Source organism: Sinohyriopsis cumingii, chromosome 15, assembly GCF_028554795.1.
Source record: "Sinohyriopsis cumingii isolate HCF-2022 chromosome 15, ASM2855479v2, whole genome shotgun sequence".
Classification (NCBI taxonomy): Eukaryota; Metazoa; Mollusca; class Bivalvia; order Unionida; family Unionidae; genus Sinohyriopsis; species Sinohyriopsis cumingii.
In genome coordinates this window covers 125,334,292-125,346,765 of record NC_142975.1, presented here as the reverse complement: position 1 = coordinate 125,346,765, position 12,474 = coordinate 125,334,292, and the positions used below count along the sequence as shown (strand labels likewise).

Sequence of the window (12,474 nt, the reverse complement as noted above, 5' to 3'; positions counted from 1 at the left end):
CTAGACAATTTTAATCTGATCAGGATTGAGTGGATGATTGGTTTACCTGAACCTGAGCTATGGTAGCCTACCCAGGTTGATTTGATAGTAGAATTGGAACCCACACACTTAAGGTTGCAAGTCCAGCACACTTATCACTGAGATACCATTGCTATTTCATCCATGTTGTGAAAGGCAACTAGTGAATTCAGCCAGTTCAGTGTGGGATTGAGAATTCAGCCTGTTTGATGTCAAATAGTGAATTCAACCCATTTGATGTGTGATAGTGATGGCAGCCTGTTTGGCATGGGATGCATCCTGTGATGATCTCTGAGATTTTGTTTTAAGAGTATGGTTGATATAGGATCTTTTTTGACCAATGGTTTCGATTTTTTTGTGCTATCATCAATGTTTAGTTTGCTCTTTTTTATTTTAGGTTTTGCAACATCTTGTAACCATGATCATCAGTAATTTCCCATACTAAGAGCATCAGCAACTAATGTTGATCATGTGCCCTGAATTACCACACATCTACACGTCTCCTCATATCACATGACCATGATAAGTCACATGATCAATATTAGTCACTGATGAAGGCATTGTGATATTGCTGAAAATGTAAAATGCTAAAAATGTAAAACTCGAATTTGATATGTATACTCTGTGTATGGGAAATGACTAATGATCATGAATTATCAATCGCAAGGAAGCAGTTGTAACCATTTAACAGTTTAATTCTAATGTAGATTTATTTTTGGCTGGATGACTTTGTTATCCTACGGGTTGAGCTAGGAGACCACAATTAGTTCCTATTTTTGCTTGGTACAACATTGCCATCTTTGTCAGGTGATGGGCCTTAAACCCCCTCCCCCCTCACACACAGAGGACAAGAATTGTACAGTATTGGCAGATCTAGTGAATTAGGTTGGTGTTCTAAATTGCATTAAAGTAAGATACATGAATGTACAAGGAGACTGAACAAGAGAAAAGTTTTACAATTTCAGCGACCATAGAGCAAGTTGGAAAAATGACATTATTATATATCGTTCAATAAAAATTTTTGCTCCACTTTCACCAAGGTGATTATTTGTATTAAGTTAGAACCATAAAGATGTTATACATGCAAAATCTTTCAACACTCCTGTTTTATGGAATCAAAATAGGAAAAGTGAAATTCATAAAATCTGACATTTTATGAACATCAGTGAGAGATGAATCAGAGAATCCTGAATAAATAATAAATTCCTCTTTTAATCAGCCTTTAAATTAAAATATGTACATTTTATATTGCTGTGTTATTGATTTCTTTGCATCTAAAACTGTAATTGTTCACAGATCCATACACCTTAAATTGGAATCGCTCTGTAATTACTGTTATTAGAAATCTAAGCTTAATTGTTCTCAAATTCAGAATCCTAGGCTTGGAATTGTTATCAGATTGAGAAACCTTAAACTGGAATTGTTCTCTAATTAATGTTATCAAACACTTATCACTGGGATTGTTCTGTAAATACTGTCATCAGCTACTAGTCACAGTACCATATGGTCTTGTTCTATTATTTCAAGCAACAAGATGTTTGTGTCCTTCATGAATTTCGGTAAGGAGCTAAAACTTGTATGGTCCTTTAAATATTTTTCCTTGTAATTCTTTGTTGAAATAAAGATAATCCTTTACCGATTCATTTATATTATTTCCTGGAACATTGCTTTCCATTAAAACATAATTCTCAGACTTTATTTACTAGTACAGTATATAAGATGAAGAACTTGTGTTTCACATCATTTACACTTATTTACAAATTCAGTTTTCCTGGCTGCAGAATATCTTAACACAACCTGCCTGTAGACACAAGCGTAAAAAGCAAACCAGGTTGTTTTTATTTGTTGCAGTTTGGTAACATGTTTCATTTTTTTATGTCAACTTGACAAAGTAGGGGATAGGTATAGTTCTAACCATGGTGATGACATCACATCTGCATTGTTGTTAGCATTAGCATCCATAAAGATGAAAGCAATCACTGTATCTCAACCATTCTTTCTTCCTTGGTCCAAGGCAACATTTAAGTATGGGTTTCATAACACCTATCCCCATGGGAAGACACTAATGGGACAGATGTTCTATATTCTTATTAGTTATACATTTATTTGTCCATTTAGCTCAGGTTCTATGCACACTGTAACAATATTGTTTTACCTGGAATCATGAAACTTGGCAAGTACTAAATGTTTCCTGCAAAAGTAGGTAACTGTGACCCATATTTTCATTTTGCACTGTCTTTGGTTAAATTTTCTTTTAACTGTTCATGCTTGAATCATCAGACTGCTCCAATGGCCCATTGGTTAGAGCATCCACCTTGGAAGTGGGCTATTGCAGGTTTGAATCCTGTCAGAGTCATACCAGAGACTTACAAAAATTGTACTAACAGCTGCCTTATGGTGTGCATTATCATCCCTTATAGCAATTGAAGCTCATCATAACCATATTTTCCTGGCTTTTGTTATATTTTTGTCTATGTAATGACCACACATGGTTTTTTATGCTAACTGCATGCTATCCTATATAGCATAAAGGAACTTGATGAGAGAATAAATCCTGATGAGTACTACACTAAATTGCAAAAAATGTGTGACCTGTATTTTATGTTTCATTTACTGTACTGAAATTTTGTGTTTATGTTTCATTTTTTGTGTTCTGTTTGTGTACCAGTCTTGATAATTGTATGTATCTCTTGTATTAGTACTTTATCATGTGACCAAAAGGGTCACTGTGATCAGTGTTTTATGTTTTGCTGACATGGGTTAAGTACATGTGTTTAACTCATGATTATATAGATACTTTGCTAGTACCTTCCTGTGGGTTGGTAGTTCTTACCACCGTTTTCCTGCGTTAATCCTCCACCAGTTGTACTGGCCATCATGTATAGCTATTTTGTGCTAAGAAATGGTGTTAAACCCACGACAGCATCAACCACAACGATAATTTTTCATGGCATGAACAAATATTCATACATGAAAAAATGGATCGTATGTGTGCATGAAAAGGGTTGTGTTGAGATGTTGCTGCAGGGGATTAGAGTTTTATCAGACATACAGTTTTATATTTTTTAAAAGAAAAGTTCAGTTGAAGTGCATTTTCCAACAGTTACATTTTTATTGATTTATAAGATGTCCCACAACTTACAACTCAAAAAAAATTACATATCCCAGAACATACAGTGCACAAAAAGTTACTTTAAAAATGAATTGATGGTGTCCCAACAAATACAGTGTCCCAACATATATGGTAAATATTGTAGTCTTCGATGCATTATACAGTGTACATCCTACTCTACTCAAAATGCCCTTTTTGTCCAGTACATTTGGAAGTATGTAAGTATGTATCAATATGTTTATTCAGTGGTATATTAATGACTGGAACACTGTACCTTGTGTATTGTGATGGCATACCCCACCCCCAAGTATATTGTACAGAGATTGAGTATAGAATTAGAGTGAACTGCAGGCTTTAAGTGGGAGGCCTATGTGCTAGCTAATCAAGGTAATTATTAATGCATGAACAGTGATTCTTACAGCTTGTGACTCAAGGTTACTCAGAACCTTGACTTCAAAGCCAGCAAACGGTATATGATTTCTCTGGATGGTCAAGATAATAGCTTCTAAAGCAGATTTTAAGAACAATGATTTTTTTAGTAAAAAATGCAAGAATATTTTTATAGTTTTTATCATCTTTTATAGTGACTCCAAATTGATCTTGTACAAATGGGTGTCCTATTTTATTGTTTTATTATGCCTGTGTATGTATGGATGGTATGGTATGGTATGGTATGGTATGGTTAGGTTAGGTTAGGTACTTGGTTACTTAGTTACAGCTTGGTACCATGAAATTTATTTTTTACTGTGGTATACCATGGTATTTATTAACATCATTGATGTATGCCATGGTATACTGCAATTATACTAGGGACCAACAATTTAATTTTCTGAGACAGGGGCCAGACACTATTTTAAAGAAACATTCAGTCAATACATGTAGCTGGAAAAAATATAATTTTCTGATTTTTAGCAAAGTAACATCATATCATATCCTTTGTGTTATAGGAAGAAAAATAATCTGGTGTGCTTATTTTTTATTACTTGTGGGCGTGTGTACATTTGATTTCTATATACGCTTATTTTTACATGTGCTTATTATCTGTGTTTTACAATACAGTCGGCTTCACTTAAATGCATATCGCCTAATTGCATAGATCACTTAAGTGCATAGCGAAAGTATGGTCCCATTTTATATTTTAAATATACATGAATTGCGCTTAAATGCATATTCTGTTTATATGCATAGCTTGGGTCTGGTCCCGAGGCTTAGTTGCATATAAGCAGACTTGACTGTTTCTATTAAAAGCTCAAATTGCCTGTGGCAGTCTTGTAATAAGCAACTATTAAGTTCATGCATTACTTTTCCTGCATAAGCACCAATCTGATCAGAGACAAGCACCTGCCATTTTACACGATTTCTTCAATAATCAATACCTTTCTATCTGCCTCACTGCATTCTGGAAATCCTTTTCAAGGCTTCTACCCACTTGCATTGATTTCAGACAATAATTGATCACATTCCTACAGTCTCAGCATTCAATTCTGCTTACGACAAAAATCCTTGGCTAAGCCAGCTTTCCATTGAAAGAAATTCCGATGCAGCAAATAAGACCTATCACGGCTGCTAGCTGCTGTTTTGCTGCCTGTAATTATAAAGGAACGATTGATGAGAATCGCTTACAAAATTGATTCAGTGTCACAGGGCTTGAATCGGTAGCTTACTAGATATTAAATCTCTTTGCACATTGCATTGTTAGTACCATTAATTAGTCACCAGTATCATGATTAGTGAATGGAACTAAAATTGACATATTCAAGTTACAGAGTACAAACTAGCATACCATAGTTGTACAAAGTTCTTCTTTTGAATTTACTTCCACATAGTGATACATCAAATTTAGAAAAATTTCATGAAAATTGGATGAAGGGTAGTTGATTTGTAACTTATTTAAAGTTTATTTTAATTGCATATTGTTACCCCAGTTAATCTGGTTATTTTCATCCCAAAACCGAACATCCTGAATAATTAATTGTTGTCAAGAATGAGATGGGAAATATATTCTTGACATTGCTTGGGTAGGAAGATGTATGGATAAACAGAACCCAGATTGCCTATTCATTATGTGCTTGTAGATTATAAGGTTGGTACTGTTGGATATTGTATAGAGCGAAGTATGTGTACAGAGGAGTAATCTTTTTAAGGTGCATGTACATTTTTAAGTACATGTACAGAGGAGTAATCTTTTTAAGGTGCATGTACATTTTTAAGTACATGTACAGTGGAGTAATCTTTTTAAGGTGCATGTACATTTTTAAGTACATGTACAGAGGAGTAATCTTTTTAAGGTGCATGTACATTTTTAAGTACATGTACAGAGCAGTGATTTTTTTAAGGTGCATGTACTGTGGGCGAGACCAGAATACATGTATTCATTATATTTATTATGTAACCAATTTGTGAAGTAATAAATTCTATGTAAATTGTTTTCTAATAATAAAACAATAGAAATAATACTTTTAAATTCTTTTTTGAACTGATTTTTATCATATAGTTACACATAAACTTGGTATTACCTATGCTTTGCACACTTTTGGGTCTTTCACGTACTTAACATCATTATTTTATTATATATCTGGATTTTAAATTAGCTGCCTCAAAAAATCACAGAGAATTTTCTTTTCAGTAATTTCCAGGTGCAGAGTAGTTTCTTTAATGTTTCCAGTTCTTTGATGTAACAAATGTACGTATGGCATTCTGGTTATCTAAGTCTTCAAGTACAGGATGCATCTCCATTATTCTGATTGCTTTATTCACCGTTACATTATATGGAACTGGCCAGCTTTGCAGTCATCATTTCTTAAGTTTTCTTGACAGCATACAGGATTGTCCACCTTATTAATGCAACACAGCAACGATTAATAACAATTAAATGATCCAGGTTAAATTTCGTGATGGCTAAAAGGCTGATAGCAGCAACTCGGTATTTCCATTTCGAGTGAAAGGATTTTGATTTGCAGCAGTATTATTCCACTCACAAACTGCTTTTAATGTACCAACTGATTCATTATTTTTAACCATGAGAACTGCTTCTCATACTCAGATTTAAAGTTTTCACGTTTGTAGTTCTGTCACCGTTTTTATCAGCATCCTGTCTTTCCTTTCAACTGTTTTTGGTCTTTATAGTGCTATTTTCATCTCCAGCCTGTTTCCTGAAAAATGATTAACACATTAACCCCTGGAGGTTTTAATCGTTTTTGTCTGAAATTTGAGTAGGAAACACATTTTGAAAGCTATTTCTGAATACATCCTAAAACACCAACTTCCAGGTGATCTTTCAATAACACACTGCCTAGTTTTGTTAGAAACATAGTTTTTCATTGGCTATTTGGCTCACGCATGAGCAGAAGGGTAAAAGTTGAGAGTTTTTTTTCTTTCTTTCTTTTTTTGCTTAACAGACACATTATTTTCGTATGGAGACCACTCTTTATTCCAGCTGGTCATCGTATCCTACTTTTTGCTGAGGTTCATCTGTCTGTTTGCAATTCATACCATTCTGCCTTAGATTTGAGACTAAAAAGTCTAAAATGTGGATACAAAATCGGATTTTGACCACGGGTGAATTTTTGGTAGAAAAAAATTGGGTCCAAAAAATGAGGTTTTTCCCTCTGTATTTTGTAGTGCAACTAGAAATTCCAGATTATTTGGTATCATTGTAGAGCTACTTCTGTCTACTTTTCTATAATACCACCCACTTTAGTGTATCTTGCATGACCTTGACGCTACAGAGCTTGGCAGTAGGCTACTACCTGATGCCATGTAAACTCGTCACCAGGGGTTAAAGTGTTAAAGATTTTGCTTAATCATTTTTATAAGTCTTTGATATGACTCAGCTGGAGTTCAAACCTGCGACCTCCCACATCTAAGGTAGACGATCTAACCACTTAGGCCACCAGTGGTCACCTATTTTTATGAGTTAAAGTACTTCTATGCAGTTCTTTAAAAAGCAACTATTGATATGTGCCCTACATTCTATACCACATGTAGTTTTATTATTATTATTATTATTATTATTATTATTATTATTATTATTATTATTAATGTGATTATTATTAATGTTATTATTATTATTATTAGCTGATTTAACTGTATTGTCCAACTCAAACTCATGATTTATATACACATTGTCACCAATTTAAACACAGTTAACACAACAAAGGGCATTGTTGAACAATCACAGGTGCTTACATATATATTCAATAGAACATTGATTTCTTTAAGTCATCATATCAAAGAAAATTAACAGTTAATTAGTCACACTGGATTCATGTCAGTTTATTTAACCATCAGACTATTCTGCAGATTGGTCCTGACCAAAAAAGGGAATCATCGTGAGGGAAACTGAGATGCATCACAAGAATGCAGCACAGAGGGAAATGGTGCTTCATTTGAGAATTTTATTCGTATTTGACCTGGAAGTTCAGGTCCCTGAGATTCCTCCAGTATATTGCATTTAACTGGCTACTCGCAGAATTAAATTGACACCATAACAAATATTAAACAATGTTTTAATGTTAATTAGTGGTGTACAAGAAGTTAGAGTATCTGAAAAATTACACTCAATACTTTTGATTTCTGACTTTCTGCTTCCTGAAAATTTAACAAGTTCAGTGTTTTCTGTTATTGGTTGACAAAGCATCTCAAGTCCAGGTTTAAAATGTGTTATTGGTTGACAAAGCATCTCAAGTCCAGGTTTAAAATGTGTTATTGGTTGACAAAGCATCTCAAGTCCAGGTTTAAAATGTGCTATGATAGATAGGCCATGATTCACATTCAGCCCTTATTGACAATCAGGTTATTCGGGGCTCTGAGTGACTGAGTGGTCTAAAGTGATCACCTTTTCTGATCACTGCCATCTCACCTCTGAGTGACTCAGTGGTCTAAAGTGATCATCTTTTCTGATCACTGCCATCTCACCTCTGAGTGACTGAGTGGTCTAAAGTGATCACCTTTTCTGATCACTGCCATCTCACCTCTGAGTGACTGAGTGGTCTTAAGTGATCCCCTTTTCTGATCACTGCCATCTAATTTCTGTGTATATGGGTTTGAGCCTCAGGCTTTGCCCATGTGGGTATGTGAGAAAGCTTACTAGTAGCTTCCCGTTGGTGGGTTATTCTTCCCGGGGTTTTCCAAGGTTCTTCCTCAACCAGTTATACTGGCCACCATGTATAGCCTATTATGTGTTGGATAATGGCATTAAACCTGCAACAACAAGTTAGGGTATTCCCAAAGTGCCAGTACTCAGTTAATTACATGCCTAAATCTGCCAGAGCAACTTTCTTTTTGCTGTCCCCTGTAACCCCACTGTGGCAGACACAAACCCGCATGTTACTTTAAAATTTTTACCTGCTGCTTCCAGTTTTATGGAATGCCCTGAGAATCGTCTATTTTCATGCAGTATTTCAAACATACAAAACATGGCTGATAGCTGATGGACAACAGGTGGAATTTGGCTTGTTGTTTAGTTTTTGACATTGTAGCAGCTTTATGTTTTCCACAGTTTTAATCTTGGTACTGATATTTTGTTAACACCAGTAATCTCATGTTGTTAATCAAGGTAAACTACCCATTCAATGGACAGGAATCATACAGTAATCTAGTCTTGTTAATCAAGATAAAATGTATTCATTCAAATGAGAAGAACCATACATTATTCTAGTATTGTCAATCCAGGTAATATACTGTACCCATTCAAAAGATGGGAATCTAACAGTAATCTAGTGTTGTTAATCCAGGTAAACTGTACTCATTCAACAGATGGGAATAATACATTAATCTATGTTGTTAATTGAGGTATACTGTACCCATTCAGTAGATGGGAATCTTACAGTAATCTAGTGTTGTTAATTGAGGTAAACTGTACCTATTCAATATAGAGGAATCGTACAGTAATCTAGCATTGTTATTGAGGTAAACTTCCTATTCAGTAGACAGGAATCATACAGAAATCTGGTGTTGTTAATTGAGGTAAACTGTACCCATTCAGTAGACAGGAATCATACACTGATCTAGTGTTGTTAATTGAGGTAAACTGTACCCATTGAATAGACAGGAATCATACAGTAATCTAGCATTGTTAATTGAGGTAAACTATACCCATTAAATAGATGGGAATCTTACAGTAATCTAGTGTTGTTAATTGAGGTAAACTGTACTTATTCAATAGACAGGAATCATACAGTAATCTAGCATTGTTAATTGAGGTAAACTGTACCCATTCAATAGATGGGAATCTTACAGTAATCTAGTGTTGTTAATTGAGGTAAACTATACCTATTCAATAGGGAGGAGCCATACAGTAATCTAGTGTTATTGAGGTAAGCTGTTCCTATTCAATAGACAGGAATCATACATTAATCTAGTGTTGTTAATTGAGGTAAACTATACCCATTCAATAGACAGGAATCATACAGTTCACTATGTGCAAATGGGAAGAGTTTATTCCTGAGGGTTCAAAATCCTTTCCTAATGTAAATATTTGTACAAAACAAAATAAAAAACAAAGCATGTTTGATTGTTAATTTTGCATAATACTGAGTAAACAAATTATTATTAGATACCTACAGAACTACATTATGTTTGAGTATGAGTGATATTGCAAAATCACATGCATAATTCTGATGTTCAAGTATGGCTGACATAAAATTATATGTATTATTCTGATGTTTGACTGTGACTGACTTAAAATTACATGTATAATTCTGACATTTGACTATGGTTGGCATTGCAACATCACATATATCAAACATGTAAAAATGCAGAAGTAACTTGATCGTCATATAGATAAGCTTTTAAATTTTGTATTATTTATTCAAATTGAGGTCTACACATAATAAGAAGATCTGGCAGGCACTGACACAGCTTCATGTTTTGCTGACTTTGGGAATATCCTGGTCCATGTACAACTAACCTAATGGACACAGCAATGCATTTCATGTTAACAAGAGTTATTATTATAAACAACATGTTTCATTAATATTAAATCTGTAATCTGATTGAGGAATCAAAATGTAAGTTGATGTTGACCTAACATCTGTGTATTATCTTGATGTTAATCCAGTTATTGGTCAAATAACACTGATTGTAATTAGTTTTATTAAAATGTTATGGTTTATAAGTACTGATTACTTTTTTTCTATAATGTGTAGAATTTTAAAATTGTTATACAATACTTAGAATGATTTCATCCACCCTGCTAAAGAACTTATTTCATTTCTTCATTTTGCAGGGAAGAAATTTCTCAAACAGAAAAAGCAGAGTTTGGACAACTCTGTCAGGTAAGATTTATCTTGCAGTATTGTATATCCCAATTACGGTGGTCCCTCATGATATTGCTATTCAGGGGAGTCATAATTGTATACTGTGTTATGGATGGGAGTCATAAATGCACACTGTGTTATGTATGGGAGTCATAAATGTACACTGTGTTATGTATGGGAGTCATAACTGCACACTGTTATGTAGGGGAGTCATAAATGTACACTGTTATGTATGGGAGTCATAAATGTAAACTGTTATGTATGAGAGACATAAATGTATATTTTGTTATGTCTGGGAGTCATAAATGTACACTGTTATGTATGGGAGTCATACATTTATACTCTATTATGTATGGGAGTCATAAATGTATACTCTTATATATGGGAGACAAATGTAAACTGTGTTATATGTGGGAATCATAAATGTATACTGTTATGTATGGGAGTCATAAATGTATACTCTTTTATGTATTGGAGTCATAAATGTATGCTGTGTTATGGATGGGAGTCGTAAATGTACACTGTTATGTATGGAAGTCACAAATGTACACTGTTATGGATGGGAGTCATCACAAATATATACTGTACTGTATGGGGGTCATAAATGTATACTGATAGATGGGAGTCATACATGTATACTGTGTTATGGATGGGGGCCCCGAGTGGCCGAGTGGTCTAAAGCGCTCTTCGTTACGGATCACTGCCATCTCACCTCTGTCTGCGGCGGTTCGAGTCTAAGATTCAGCCAATGTGGGTATGTGAGAAAGCTTGCCAGTAGCTTCTCGAGGGTCAGTGGTTCTTTCCGGGGTTTTCCCGGGTTCTTCCTCCACTATTAATACTGGCAGCCATGTATAGCCTATCGTGTGCTGAAAAATGGCGTTAAACCCCACAACAACAACAACAACAACAAGTGTTATGGATGGGAGTCATAAATGTATGCTGTGTTATGTATGGGAGTCATAAATGTATACTGTGTTATGGAATGGAGTCATACATATATACTGTATTATAGATGAGAGTCATAAATGTATACTGTGTTATGGATCGGAGTCATAAATGTACACTGTTACGTATGGGAGTCATAAATTGTACACTGTGTTATGTCTGGGAGTCATAAATGTATACTGTTATTGATGGGAGCCATGAAAGTGAACCAAGATAAAGATGGGAGTCATAAAAGTGTACAGTGTTATTGTTGTTGTTGTAGGGTTTAACACCATTTTTCAGCACACGATAGGCTATACATGGTGGCCAGTATTAATGGTGGAGGAAGAACCTGGGAAAACCCTGGAAAGAACCACCTACCCATTGAAGAGGACTAGTGATAAGACCTTCAAGATGGCCTCTGTGGTGGTCATGTTAGATGTCATATACTATGGCATGTTGTTTATTCTGGAAGTCAGAAGACTATTTTCTTACTCTTGTGAAATTAAATTAATAAATTATTAATTAAAGCTGTTTACTGTTTTTTAATAATAATTTTATCACTATTGTTCAATAGTTATACAATTATTGACCAAATATTTAAAGTCAATTTCATTCTCTAAGGATGCATTTTATGACAGTCAGGAACTAATCTTTCAGTTCCAGCTAAATATAAATAGACTGTATGGAAATACGGAATTTCTGAAGTGCAAAGAAGGCAATAAATATTTAACGAAAGAAGCTGGAACTACCTGCAAGTTATGTAGACACATTATCAATGATGTTTTACTATTTACTATTTATTTATAAACTTCTATTGTTGTTGATGTTGCTGTCAATCTAAGCAGCCTATAAATTTGAACCTTTACAGTCCAATATTCGTAAATGCTTTCAATAACAATTTTAGATTAGCAGCCTGGGTTTATTGAATTAATTTACTAATAAAATTAAAGCTTAAAATCTGATAAAATAGAGTTGAAATCATGTCCCAAGTGAGAGATTATTCAATAACTGCAGGGGACATTTTAACTGCCCAAATGGCAGGTCTCAAACCAGAGCATGTTGATATGTTTGTCTTTTTAAAGAAGAATTTTATTATTTGAACTGCTTTTATGTTACAAAGACTAGTAACTAAATACACTGAGTAACTATGAGACTAGT

The 12,474-nt window shown here is 34.4% G+C and overlaps 1 protein-coding gene across 1 annotated transcript in view; it reads left to right on the top strand.

The window, feature by feature from the left end:
* The window catches only part of LOC149782694 (uncharacterized), a 114,853-nt gene that overhangs the window by 59,641 nt on the left and 42,738 nt on the right, over positions 1-12,474 (top strand). The window contains exon 3 of the mRNA XM_089934185.1: positions 10,359-10,407. Within this exon, the coding sequence (XP_089790311.1) occupies positions 10,359-10,407 (49 nt within the window). The remainder of the gene's footprint in view (positions 1-10,358; positions 10,408-12,474) is intronic.